Here is a 14,931-nt window from a genome sequence, read left to right on the forward strand (position 1 = left end):
ATGGCCAACCCCTTATTCTTAAACTGTGGCCCCTTGTTCTGGACTCCCCCAACATTGGGAACATGTTTCCTGCCTCTAACGTGTGCAACCCCTTAATAATCTTATACGTTTCGATAAGATCTCCTCTCATCCTTCTAAATTCCCATGTATACAAGCCTAGTCGCTCCAGTCTTTCAACATATGACAGTCCCGCCATTCCAGGAATTAACCTAGTAAACCTACGCTGCATGCCCTCAATAGCAAGAATATCCTTCCTCAAATTTGGAGACCAAAACTGCACACAGTACTCCAGGTGCGGTCTCACTAGGGCCCTGTACAACTGCAGAAGGACCTCTTTGCTGCTATACTCAACTCCTCTTGTTATGAAGGCCAACATTCCATTGGCTTTCTTCACTGTCTGCTGTACCTGCATGCTTCCTTTCAGTGACTGATGCACTTGGACACCCAGATCTCGTTGTACGTCCCCTTTTCCTAACTTGACACCATTCAGATAATACTCTGCCTTCCTATTCTTACCACCAAAGTGGATAACCTCACACTTATCCACATTAAACTGCATCTGCCATGCATCCGCCCACTCACACAACCTGTCCAAGTCACCCTGCAACCTCATAGCATCTTCCTCACAGTTCACACTACCACCCAGCTTTGTATCATCAGCAAAGTTGCTAATGGTAATTTTAATCCCTTCATCCAAGTCATTAATGTATATTGTAAATAGCTGCGGTCCCAGCACCGAGCCTTGCGGTACCCCACTAGTTACTGCCTGCCATTCTGAAAGGGACCCATTTATCCCCACTCTTTGCTTTCTGTCCGTCAACCAATTTTCTATCCATGTCAGTACCCTACCTCCAATACCATGTGCTCTAATTTTGCCCACTAATCTCCTATGTGGAACCTTGTCGAAGGCTTTCTGAAAGTCAAGGTACACCACATCCACCGGCTCTCCCCTGTCAATTTTCCTAGTTACATCCTCAAAGAATTCCAGAAGATTAGTCAAGCATGATTTCCCCTTCGTAAATCCATGCTGACTCGGAACGATCCTGTTACTACTATCCAATACACTTCTTCCCACCCTGCTTTGTGCAAAGACTTCCCCTACGCCGCATCTGCGCCCAAGATGAGGTATTCCATACTAGAACATCTGAGATATCATATCATATCATATCATATATACAGCCGGAAACAGGCCTTTTCGGCCCTCCAAGTCCGTGCCGCCCAGTGATCCCCGTACATTAACACTATCCTACACCCACTAGGGACAATTTTTACATTTATCCAGCCAATTAACCTACATACCTGTACGTCTTTGGAGTGTGGGAGGAAACCGAAGATCTCGGAGAAAACCCACGCAGGTCACGGGGAGAACGTACAAACTCCTTACAGTGCAGCACCCGTAGTCAGGATCGAACCTGAGTCTCCGGCGCTGCATTCGCTGTAAAGCAGCAACTCTACCGCTGCGCTACCGTCTGCGGGGGTTCCCCTCTCCCATCATAGATGAGGCCCTCACTCATGTCTCCTTAGTACCCCGCAGCTCTGCCCTTTCTCTCCCTCCCCCTAGTCTCAACAAAGACACAGTCCCCCCAGTCCTTACTTTCTACCCCATCAGCCGTCGCTTACAACACATAATCATCCGAAATTTCCACCACCTCCAACGGGATCCCACCACTAGCCACATTTTCCCATCTCCACCCCTTTCCGCCTTCTGCAGAGACCGTTCCTTCTGCAACTCCCTGGTTAACTCATCCCTCCCCACCCAAACCCAGGTACCTTCCCTTGCAACCACAGAAGATGCAATACCTTCTCCTTTGACTCTGTCCAGGTCACCTCACATGCCCTTCATCCTTTTAGGTTAGTCAGAGGTTCACTTGCACCTCCTCCAACCTCATCTACTGTATCCGAGTTCAAGATGTGGACTCTTATACATCAGCGAGACCAAACGCAGGCTGGATGATCATTTCGCAGAACACCTTCGCTCAGCCCGCCTGAACCAACCTGAGCTCCTGGTTGCTGGACACTTTAATTCTCCTTCCCATTCCTACATAATTCTCCTTCCCATTCCTGTCCTTGGTCTCTTCCATTGTCAGAGTGAGGCGAAACACAAATTGGAGAACAGCATCTCGTATTTCATTGTTCTTTATCTCTCCACATCACCATCTATATCTCTCATTTCCCTTATCCCTGACCAGTCTGAGGAAGGGTATCGACCCGAAACGTCACCCATTCCTTCTCTCCAGAGATGCTGCCTGTCTTGCTGAGTAACTCCAGCTTTTTGTGTCGATTTTCAGTTTAAACCAGCATCTGCAGTTCCTTCTTACCCAATGCATTGGATGTTTTCAAGAGAGAGTTAGACTTAGCTCTTAGGGCTAATGTAATCAAAGGATATGAGGAAAAAGCAGGAACGGGGTATTGATTTTGGATGATCAGCCATGATCATATTGAATGGCGGTGCTGGCTCGAAGGGCTGAATGGCCTACTCATGCACCTATTTTCTATGTTTCTATGAAAGAAATATCAACCATTCCACATTTACTAAAGACTTTCCATCCACTATTTCTTAGTTTAGTTTATTGTCACATACTGAGGTACAGTGAAAAGCTTTTTATTTGTTAGAAATTGGCCCCTATTTGGTAACTACAACCACACTCTGAGCACTTTATCCATCAGAATCGCCACAGTGCCCATGACTGGCTGTCTCCTCTGAGCTTTTGCTTACAATTGTACAGGCTATGGGTAAAGCACACTTTAGACCCTGGGTTAGGAAGGCATCGTGGTAGTCCAGAAATAAGAAAAATCGCTCAGTTGATTCCCAGGAAGAGAGGTTGCCCGATCACAAACGACTGATGGAGTTGGCTCTGTATTCCGTGGAATTCTCTGCCTCAGATGGCAGTGGAGGCCAATTGTCTGAATGCATTCAAGAGAGAGCTAGATAGAGCTCTTAAGGATAGCGGAGTCAGGGGGTATGGGAAGAAGGCAGGAACGGGCTACTGATTGAGAATTATCAGCTATGATCACATTGAATGGCGGTGCTGGCTCGAAGGGCCGAATGGCCTACTCCTGCACCTATTGTCTATTGTCTATTGTATCTTTCACAGCTCAGGTGCTGAGTTACTTCCACGATTGGGCAAGACACAAGCAGGAGGCGTGGTACATGGATAAGCAGGGAATGGAGGGAAATAGATCAAGTGCAGACAGAAGTGAATAGTTTTGGCATCATGTTTGGTACAGACATTGTGGGCTGGAGGGCCTGTCACTGTTTTGTACAGTTAGGCTGTAAGACAGGTGTCAGTCAATCAAAACCAAGATGTATAAGAATTATTTATTCATCTGGAGTTCTATAGGAGAATTAGCCTCGCTAAATTACCAGAGGCATTTAAAGAACAAGTGTGTGCATTTTTGAAGATTAGGGAATTGAGGGTTGGCATAGAGGAGCAGTTGAGGCCTGGAGTTGAGCTGCCATGATCAGATTGACTGGTAGGACAGGGGAAAGGGGCTGACCCCTGCTTGTATTTTCTTTAGATGTAGATTTAGAAAATAGGCGCAGGAGGAGGCCATTTGGCCCTTCAAGCCAGCACCGCCATTCATTGTGATCATGGCTGATCATCCACAATCAGTAACCCGTGCCTACCTTCTCCCCATATCCCTTGATTCTGGTAGCCCCAAGAGCTCTACCTCTTGCGTTAGTGTTTCTACTGCTTTGAACATCGACTTCACCACCCATTACATTTATGCCACGTTATTCATCATCCACAAAATGTACTGAGGTGACTCATCAGGATGTTTAACAAGAAAATAAGAAATAGAACCAAGAGTAGGCTATTTGGTCCCTTGAGCCCTGCACGGTTCCGGCCCGGAACGTCACCTATTAGTTTTCTCCAGAGATGCTACCTGACCTGCTGAGTTGCATCAGCATTTTGTGTCTATCTTTAGTTTATTTTTTACTCTGTCTACTTATTCAATCCCATGCTCTACAAATAAAACTGGTGAACCATTAAAGCATTCCCCATCACTAGCACCTCCTTGGTCAGGGATACTGGACCTACACACAGTATTCTAGTTTCACCAGCCCCGTATAATTAAATATCTTTACTCTTATGCTCATGTCATCGAGTAATGCAGAGTATATGTTCCTAATTTTGTGATGTAGCCTAATACGTAAACTTTAAAAACGATGACAACTGCAGAAAGTACATCTTGTATCTTTCTGACACTCTGAGACAATGATACCTCTTGGCCCATTGAGTCAGCGTAGGCTCTTTAATCGAGCCATTCACTTAGTCCCCCAGCCCTGCTTTCTCCACACAACTCTCCCTGAATAAATCATTTAGAAAGTTATTATTAATCCACCCTTTCAGATAGCATATCCCCAGATGGCACTTGTTGTGTCCAAAATAATCTTAATTTCTCTCCTTCGTTTATCAATTATTTCAAATGGCCTCTGGAGTTAGTTTCTACTGTACACTGTTCTAACCATTACTTCCTGAATCTATGGAATTCCCTCGAAGATCCAAATGGCCTACTCCTGCATCTATTTTCTATGTTTCTATGTTTCTAACCTCTTCCCAATTTAAATACCTAAATAAGTTTCCCATTAACTATCCTCTGGCCCCATCAGAACAATCCCAGCTTCACAAGCCTCTTCACCACAGACCTTGGACACTTTTTGTAAGTCTCCACCCCATTAGCTCCAATCCTGTAGCATTGCACACAGAACTAAGCACGACATTCTTGATTCCACCTCTGCCTGTTTCCTGTAAAGATTCCACCCAATTCTCCCAGTTTCTATGACTGTTCTATCCCATGCTCTCTCCTTCCCCCCCCCCCCCCCATCACCCTTCTTCATCTCTCCCCTCATCCTTCACCCATCGCGCCCTCTGCCATCTCCTGCAGCTGCACCTGCTCCATCCGCCTGCACGGGGTTTGGGCTGTACTTACTCCCACTCCCTGCGACGGGCTTGGGGTGTGCTCTGCAGCTTGTGCGCCTCGTGCGCTCTGATGGCGTCCCGCTGCTCCACCACGCCCCCCCTCCTCTGCATGACACGCGGGCTGAGCGGGAAGGCGGCCTCATCAATGGGCAGTGGGCTGAGCCTCCACATCGGGCCGCTGGACCAGCTGCTGCCTTCGAAACTGAAACAAGAACCGCCATCCTGGGCTGTGGCCCCAGGCCCAGGGCTGAGGCTGGGACTTCCCGGAGACCCTTCTGGCCAGCAGTGCGCCATCAGCATGGAGCAGGGTCGCCCCGCCGTCACCGTCCAACTCGGCAGCAGTGCGTCCTGAGGGCTGGCCTCCGTCACAGCTCTGAAAGATTGGTCCGCGGCTGAGGGAGAGTTTCCTGAAGCTACTTGGAACATCTCTGATGCCTTGGGGGGAGAGAGAGAGAGAGAGAGAGTGAAAGGTCAAAATTCAGACCAAAATCACCAATAACATCACAAATATTTTTACAAGAACTGGTACATAATATCCAACATCTCAGCATAATATCCAGCACCCAGCATCCAACATCCAATGCCCAACATTCAAATCCCAACTTGCAACATCCAATATCAATTCTAAACATGCTACATCCAACTTTCAACACCCAAAATCCAAATCCGATCACTCGATTCCCAATATCTGACTCCCAATGCCCAATGCCCAGTACTCAATGCCCAATGTCCAGTACTCAATGCCCAATGCCCAATGCCCAGTACTCAATGCTCAATGCCCAATACTCAATGCTCAATGCCCAGTACTCAAAACTCAATGCCCAATACTCAATGCCCAATACTCAATACCCAATACTCAATGCCCAATACTCAATGCCCAATACTCAATGCCCAATACTCAATGCCCAATACTCAATGCCCAATACTCAATGCCCAGTACTCAATGCCCAGTACCCAATGCCCAGTACTCAATACCCAATGCCCAGTACTCAATGCCCAATACCCAGTAGTCAATGCCCAATGCCCAGCACTCAATGCCTAATGCCCAATGCCCAGTACACAATGCCCAATGCCCAGTACTCAGTACTCAATGCCCAGTAAATGCCCAATACCCAGTACTCAATGCCCAATGCCCAGTACTCAATACCCAATGCCCAGTACTCAATGCCCCATTCTCAATGCCGAATTCTCAATGCCCAACATTCAATATCCAACAACGAATGCCCAAAATCCAATGACCAACAGACAATGCCCAACATCCACTGCCCAACATCCACTGCCCAACATCCACTGCCCAATAGTCCATGCCCAACAACCAACATCCAGTGCCCAATACCCAATGTCCATCTGCCAGCATCCAATGCCTAACAATGAACTCCCAATATCCAACTCATAACGCTCTTCTGCCAAATTCTGCTCTAACTCCATTTACAAGGTTGCAGATGGCACCGCTGTAGTGGGATGAATCTTAAATTATGACAAGGCAGAGTACAGGAAGGATAGAGAGAGCTTAGTAATATGGTGTCAAGACAACAACCTTCCCTCCATGTCAGTAAAACATAGGAGTTTGTGATTGACTTCAGGAAGTAGGGTGGTGTACATGCCCCAGTCAGCATCAATGGTGCTGAGAGATAGTCAGGAGCTTCAGTTCCTAGGCATAAATATCATCACCAATATGTCCTAGTCCAACCACATTGATGCTACAGCCAATAAAGCACACCAATGACTCCACTTCCTCAGAAGACTCGGGAAATTCAGCATGCCTGCAATGACTCTTATCAATTTCACAGATGCAGTATAGAAAGCATCCTATCTTAATGCATCTAGATACAACAAGCTCTGTCCTAGATTGCAAGAAACTGCAGAGAGTTGTGGATGCCAACACATCCATCACACAAACCATCTTCCCCTATTGAATAGTCCACTTCTAAGCCGAGATCTCCCAACCTATCCTGATGTGACCTTTTGATATTTTGACTGCACTTTCTCTGTAGCTGTAACACTCTCCTGCACTTTGTTTATTTGTCTGTTTGGACCACTGTTGTGCTTGTGTATAATTTGATTATTCTCATGAAAGGTATGATTTGACTAAATGAAATGTTTACTGTACCTTAGCACATATGACAGTAATAAACCAATACCAACATCATGTATCAATGCACAAATCCCAACATCCCACATCAAACTCCTGGTATCCAATGTCCAAGTCTCAACATCCAATGCCCAATTCCCAACATTCAACATCCAAGTCCCAATTTGCGACTGGATTGGGTGCTGCTCCAAGAGACCGAGCGCACAGACCGGCACGACCTGCAGCTGCACGGAGTGGTGGAGCAGCAGTGGAGGACACCAACGACTGCACTTGGCCAGGCTGATGCTGCATCGCCGCCAGGCAACGGGCCTCTAAGGCCAGGCTAAGAACTCTATATCAACTTAGACTTGAAAATGGCGGCAAACTTGGTGACTTGTATTCCGTCTCAGGGCACTATTTTTATACACTTGTACTGAATCTAAGATGTGCTTATGTATGTTTACTGAACTGTATGCAAAAAAGAATTTCATTGTATCTCAGTACCATTGAACCATGGAACTATTAAACAACTTCCAACACCCAACATCCATAATAAAATGCCCAGCTCTGACCATTCAGCTCCCAACAACCAATGACAACTCCAACTTCAACAACCAATATCAAATGCCAACATCGGACTGCCACATCTAATGGCCAACTAATGCCACATCTAATGGCCAACGCCTGTAAGATATTACGACAGTGGCATGTAAAACAGAAAAGACATAAGGTTCAGTCAGGCAATTGCCAGTGTGGGTCTTCTTTATTTTTTACAAAAGTACACTGCGGATACTCACACATATTCATAATACTGATAAGATACAGATATTTCACATGCCTCAAATCACACCATCTAGTACTGATAGTTCCTCTTCAGATAGTTCCTCTGTCCCTCTCTTTCCCCTCCCCTTCCCAGTTCTCCCACTGTCTTCCTGTCCCCTACAACATCCTATCTTTGGCCCGCCCCCTCCCCTGACATCAGTCTGAAGAAGGGTCTCGACCTGAAACGTCACCCATTCCTTCTCTCCTGAGGTGCTGCCTGACCCGCTGAGTTACTCCAGCATTTTGTGATACCGTCTAGTACTGAGTTCTTCAAGGTGCAGTTACCATTATATACATTACGCTGCCCAATCTCCAGCTCCCAACATCCAACGCCCAACACACAAATACTCAACTCCCAACATCTGATTCCCAACAACTGACTCTGAACAATCGTTTATATAAATATCCAGGTCATGTTTATATGTATAGATATATCTCACAAACAACAGAGATCCCAGCACATATCCCTGAAGACTTCCACTGGACACAGACCTCCGGCCAGAATAATTCCATCACAACTCACTGAGTTCAATAGGTAAACCCATTCTGAATCCAAATGACCTGGTCACCATGGATTCCATGCATCTTAATCATCTGGATCAGCTTACCATGAGGGACTTTCTCAAATGTCTTACTAGAATCCATGTAGACAACATCCATTGCCCTACCCTCATTAATTTCCTTTGTTACCTCAAAAAACTCAATCAAATTAGTAAGATGACCTGCCACAGAAAAAGCCATAGTGAGTCCATTCTCTTCCAAATGTGAGTAAATCCTATCCCAAAGAATCGTCTCCAGTAGATTCCCTACCACTGACATGAGGCTCACTGGCCTATAATGTTTCTGGATCACGACTACTTCCCTTCTTAAATAAAGGAACAACATTGGCTATCTCCAGTCCTCTGGGACTTTACCTATGGCAGGACAGGATACAAAAATCTTCAAGACCCCTGAAATCTCCTCTCTTGCCTCTCTCAACTCTAAGTAACCTGGGATAGATCCCATTAGGCGTCGCTGATTTATCTACTCAGTGCTCTTCAAGTGACCCAACAGCACCTCCTTCTTGACAGCAAACTGACCTAGCATATTAGATGCCCCCCTTCCCACTCTACTGGCCTTTGAAGTAGAGACTTGCAAAGACAGGTCTCTCTGAATGAAAAACTTTGCCTCATCTCTTCCTCAAATGGGCAGCCTTAGTTCTGGATCCTCTCACAAGAATGTCTCTAACATCTTCTCAAAGTCTTCCCTGTCAAGACCTCTCAGGATTTTACATGTTTCAATTAAATTCCTTCCCACTCTTCTAAATCCCATTAGATGCAAGCCCAGCCTTGGCAAAGTTTGCTGATTAGACAGCCTGTTCACACCAGGAGGCATTCGATTTTTACCAAGTAGGCTGACGGCATTAAGTCAGGGACAGATGTAAAATGTGGATGAGTCAGCTTTATATCACAGAAAAAAATAGGTTTAGTGTAGACACACCGATCTGCTGACGCTGGGTTCCAAGAATAGCCAGAGTAACTCAGCGGGTCAGGCAGCATCTCGGGAGAAAAGGAATAGGTGATGTTTCATGTTGAGACCCTTCTTCAGACTGAGAGTCAGGGGAAAGGGGAAGGAGAGATATAGACGCTATTTAGGGGAAATGAATGGATGTGGGCGGCACGGTAGCGCAGCGGTAGAGTTGCTGCTTTACAGCGAATGCAGCGCCGGAGACTCAGGTTCGATCCTGACTACGGGTGCTGCACTGTAAGGAGTTTGTACGTTCTCCCCGTGACCTGCGTGGGTTTTCTCCGAGATCTTCGGTTTCCTCCCACACTCCAAAGACGTACAGGTATGTAGGTTAATTGGCTGGGTAAATGTAAAAATTGTCCCTAGTGGGTGTAGGATAGTGTTAATGTACGGGGATCACTGGGCGGCACGGACTTGGAGGGCCGAAAAGGCCTGTTTCCGGCTGTATATATATGATATGATGATATGATATGATATGCAAAAAGCACCGATAATCGAGGAAATGAGGGGCGCACAATAGGCCATTGTTGGGCGCGAGATATCTGGCAACGAGTAAACAGAGGAACTAATCAGGACGACAATAAATACTAGTATGATGACTAGGGTGGGAAGGGGATGCAAGGGATACTTGAAGTTTGAGAAATCAATACTCATTCCGCTGGGTTTTAAGCCGCCCAAACAAAATATGAGATGCTGTTCCTCCAATTTACGTTTGGCCTCACTCTGCCTCTGGAGAACATGGATAGGTGACACTTCGGTTTAGCACCCTCCTTCAGACTGATTGTAGTTGATAGAGGGAGGGGGGGGGTGAAAGAAAGCTGAAAGAGAGGAGGCGGTTGGATAAACTCTGGCATGTGATAGTTGGCTACAGGGGGGTTCGATTGGAAGATGGTTTGACAACGGCCAGAGATGAATAGGCTAAAAGTGTGAGATAAGAATAGAAGATGTGCAAAATGTGAAGCCAGAAGGAATATAGGTAGAAATGGAAGGGGAAAGCAGAAGGGGAAAGTGAGAAATGGCTGTGCATCCAGGTGTGGCACAAGAAAGTGAGGGGGGTAAAGGGGGGTGTTTATAGGTTAGTTAAAATTACTTAAAATTGGAGAATTCAATGTTCATACCTTTGAATCGCAGAGGGAGCAGTCTCTGTGGAATGCAGAAAGGGGTGGCGATGGAAGAGGTGGTGGGGTCATATTGAAGGTTGGTGGCACGAAATGTAAGGACAGGGGGAACTCTATCGTTCCGTCTGGGGAGAGGGTGAGTGAGAACAGAACTACAGGACACACAGGCAACATGGGTGAGGGTTCCATTGATGGCTACAGGGTGGAAACCACACTTACTGAAGAGGACGTCTGAGATGTCTTAAATGGAAAGCCTCATCCTGGGAGTTGATGCGAGCGATGGTGAAATTGAGAATTGAGAATAGGGTATGGTAACTTTACAAGACAGAGGGTGGGTGCAGATATAGTGCAGATAACAAGAACTTAGTGCGTTTGTAGTAGACATAAGTCAATAGACTGTCCCCAGTGATGGATACAGAGAGATCAAGAGGTGGTCCAAGTGAATTTGAAGCCATTTTCATGGATATTTTTGTGTATAAATTAAACTATACTGTGTGTGTGTGTGTGTGTATATATATATATATATATATATATATATATATATATATATATATACTAGACCACATGGACCCATTGGGCCCAAACCTCTCCTGCATTGATGCAGCACCCTCTCCTCCCCCACTCCCCCCCCCTCTCCCCCTTCCCCCCTCCCCCCTCCCCCACCCCTCCCCCTCTATCTCCCCCTCCCTCCTCCTCGCTCTAACACGCACTATGCACAAATTTAACTTATTATATATATATATATATAAATGTGTGTGCGTGTGTGCCTGTGTGTGAGATGCAAGATAGAGATAAATAGATCTCAAAGTTCCTTCTCATGGATCAGAAGCTACTTTGATTTAAAGCAATGCTCTATTTCTCTCATTATCTTATTTTTCACATGATGTATATATATATATATATATATATATATATATGTGTATATATATATATACGCACACACAACACACACACACACACATATATATATATCTAGTTTATTTCTTGTGATTTCCTAATTATTTAATTCACAACCTTTTTCTTTCAATCTCTCTCTCTCTCTCTCCCTCTCTGGCTCTCTCTCTCCCTCTCTCACTCTCTCTCTATATATATATATATCATCAGTCATGCACACACTTCTCAGCACATGGTTCTCCCTATCACGATCACTGTTCCTCACATTAGGGCCTACCCATACACATTCGCAATCAGTGACATCAAACTTATTTCCAGAAATCCTAATATTGTGAATAAAATAACTATGAACACGTGTCAAGATATGTTTTCATTCTTTTCATTCTATATTAGTGTAATAAAATGTAATGCATACATACCTACACTGATACAGAAGCGCTAGCTTTAGACATGAATAATGTACATTGCTACCATGGTTTAGTTTTGAATTTAACATATAATTGAGCAGGTCGGTGAAATATAGTGCTAACCCTAACTTTTGTGAAAAATGAGTTACATGCATTAACACGATCCTTACCCACTACCCTACAACCTGTAAAAAAAAAACATATTTAAATTCAACCGATAAGTTGGTCAAATAACATAGGCACCTTCTTGATTTTTTTTGAGATTTATGGATTTTTCAAATGTGAATATCTCTTAACGACACATTTGTGGGTAAGCAGTAGATTGCACCAACCCCCTTCAATTTTACATCATTCAGAATTGAACTTCACAAACAAGGATAACACTTTTTATTTCTGTCATTCATGGTAAGATTTACATCATTTTGTGTGCGAGATATACAGGGTTGCACTGTTTCACATATCAGCTAACCAATGAAAAGATCAGGTCCTGATTTATACCAGCTCTTCACCTCCCCCCCCCCCCCCCCCCCCCCCTTGTCTGAAGAAGGGTCCCAACCTGAAACATCACCCATCCTTTTTCTCCAGAGATGCTGCCTGACCCAGTGATTTACTCCACCACTGTGTCTATTTGAATTGGATTCATGCTTCTGTACCACGTCAGGCAGCATTAGTCATTTTAGTGGCTGTCAAGGGTTTTTAACTAATCAATTCACCAATTCAAATTTTCTTGGCTCTAAGTATAAAGTTAAATGTCTTTTCAATTATATTGTGGATACAGTAGAGTTCTATTGTTTGCAAATGCCTAATCTCTGCTTCCATGACTTTTAAAAATGTAGGACAAACAAAAAAAGAGATACAGCTTGTGGAGTTGAAATTAAAATTAACAGAGAAAGCAAAGAAGAACAGTTCATTAAATATGATCAATTGGCCTGATACAGACAGTGGATCTCTAGTGCAAATATTCAATCAGTAATATAAAACGTTTAAAGATCACGAAGCAGCAACTCTTCAAGAAATAGTTATAAATGTCAACTATCAACTTATCCAAGAAGTTGAACAAAAATAATTGTTTGCAAACATTTTATACATGAAGAAATTGCAGAGAGTTGTGAATACTGCCCAGTCCAGCACACAGAATCTGCTTCCTAAAATGGCGCTGAAATTTACCCATGACCTACTAGGGTTTTTAAGGTCGAGTGGTCTATCTCTATTATCTTTGATTGGCTCCAGCGCGGCGACAACTGGAGGCAGTGGAGAGTGGGGGGTTGTCGCCGCCACCGCTGCCGCCGCCTTCGCACCTCGGAGGGACTGGGAGACGGTGACAGAGGGAATCCGATATCCACCCCGGGCTCAGCTGCATCCGTGCCCTGCTCATTGCATGGCCAGCCTCGGCTTTCGGCGGCCGCTGTGATGGAGCAGAGTTCCCCGCACTGATCGCAGCCTCCCTGTGCAAGCCCGGCGCTGCTGAGCTCCCGTACAGCGCACCAGGGCTTGTCTTACACATCATCAAGAAACTTTATTCCCTATAACAATAAAACTAAAAACAGTGCAAAAAAGTCTTCATGCATTAGTAGTATCTCCACATTCAATAGCGTTTTACTCAGTGTTTATACATGCAGCACACAAGGAACTGTAGATGCTGATTTACCAAAAAAGTCTCCAAGTGCTGGAGTAACTCAGCAGGTCAAGTAGCATCTCTGGAGGACCTGAAGAGGTGAGCTGAAATGGTGCCTCTCCATGGGCTCCGATGCAGTTGGAGTATCCAACTCCTCACTATATGTTTAATATAAAGCAGCATTGCCACTCATGGTGTGATATTGAGTCCTCCCTTGTTTGGGAGGACTCAGCTCCTCAGCGGAAGATCTCTGTCCGTGAATCTCGCACTGAGCTTTGGTGTGAGCTACACCAAGTTTCAGTGTGTCCTTCAGCACATAGTCCTACAGTGTGGAATTGGCCTGTTGGCACGGAGGTTGATGGAGCCCAACACACCCGAGAGTGTTGCTCCCCCTCCACCTTCAGCCCACATCCTGCATCTCCCCCTCCCTCCAGCAGCACCTTTCAGCCGCTGTGCTCTGGTTGCCCTGGTGAGGGCTCTTAAACCACTGACTCGTTTCCCACAGCAACGACTATGAGCACTCCCAATGGGAGATCAGCTCATCCTGTTTTACCACATGAATCGCCACACTGCCGCTGGTTTAATGGATTTTTCACACACGTCACAAACGTTTGGTTCACACTTGATCAATAAAGCATAGGAATATAACAGGCAGTTTCTCAGCAATGCTCTCTCAGTGGAGAAAATCTGAAAGCATTGGAGATTCAAGGATCCTTCATGAACAATCAATTGCCAGAATGAAAGAACTGGCCTAATTTGGTTCCTTGGCCATGAACAGACTGAAAATAATCCAAAAAAAAGCTAATGTATGGCCGGGCTTTATATTCAGAGATCAGAATACACAATGGAGCAGAATTCAGATCCGGCTTAGTTTAGCTTAGTTTGAGGTAAAGTGTGGAAACAATACTTCGGCTCACTGAGTCTGCACCGATCAGCGATCATCCATACACTAGTTCCAATCTACACACGAGGGATAATTTACTGAAGCGTATTAACCTACAGACCTGTACATCTTTGGAATATGGTAGGAAACTCCGTGGAGCACCCGGAGAAAGCCCATGTGGTCACTGGGAAAACGTATAAACTCTGTAAAGACAACACCCATAGTCAGGATCGAACCTGCGTCTTTGGCGCTGTAAGGCAACAACTCTACCACTGCGCTACAGTGCTGCTCCAACTATACAGAGTTGGAGTACTGAGAGTTTTAGAACATAGAACAGTACAGCGCAGAAACAGGCCCCATGCCCTACAATGTCTATGCCAAACATAGCTAGGTTCAACTAATCTCCTCTGCTTGCACATAATTCATATCCCTCCATTCCCTGCATATCCACGTGCCTGTCTAAGAGCCTCTTAAATGCCACTATCATATCTGCCTCGACCACCACTCCTGGCAACGCGTTCCAGACTCCCACCAACCTATATTGGCCTGGTGAAAATGCACCACAGATTTACTAAAGGTAGCAGGCCACCAAGAATTAATTGACAAGGAAAATAAAACACAACCTAGAGCTGGAGTCACTGGAATTTCAAAGACAGAAAGATTTAATCAAATATGCAAGATACAAACTGG

General features: G+C 45.1%; 1 protein-coding gene across 1 annotated transcript in view; it reads right to left on the reverse strand.

The window, feature by feature from the left end:
* LOC144597837 (putative voltage-dependent R-type calcium channel subunit alpha-1E) overlaps positions 1-14,931 on the reverse strand; it is a 411,899-nt gene that overhangs the window by 328,551 nt on the left and 68,417 nt on the right. The window contains exon 2 of the mRNA XM_078407483.1: positions 4,936-5,360. Coding sequence (XP_078263609.1) covers positions 4,936-5,351 — 416 coding nt within the window. The 5' untranslated portion in view covers positions 5,352-5,360. The remainder of the gene's footprint in view (positions 1-4,935; positions 5,361-14,931) is intronic.

Source organism: Rhinoraja longicauda, chromosome 11 (genome assembly GCF_053455715.1).
Source record: "Rhinoraja longicauda isolate Sanriku21f chromosome 11, sRhiLon1.1, whole genome shotgun sequence".
Classification (NCBI taxonomy): domain Eukaryota; kingdom Metazoa; phylum Chordata; class Chondrichthyes; order Rajiformes; family Arhynchobatidae; genus Rhinoraja; species Rhinoraja longicauda.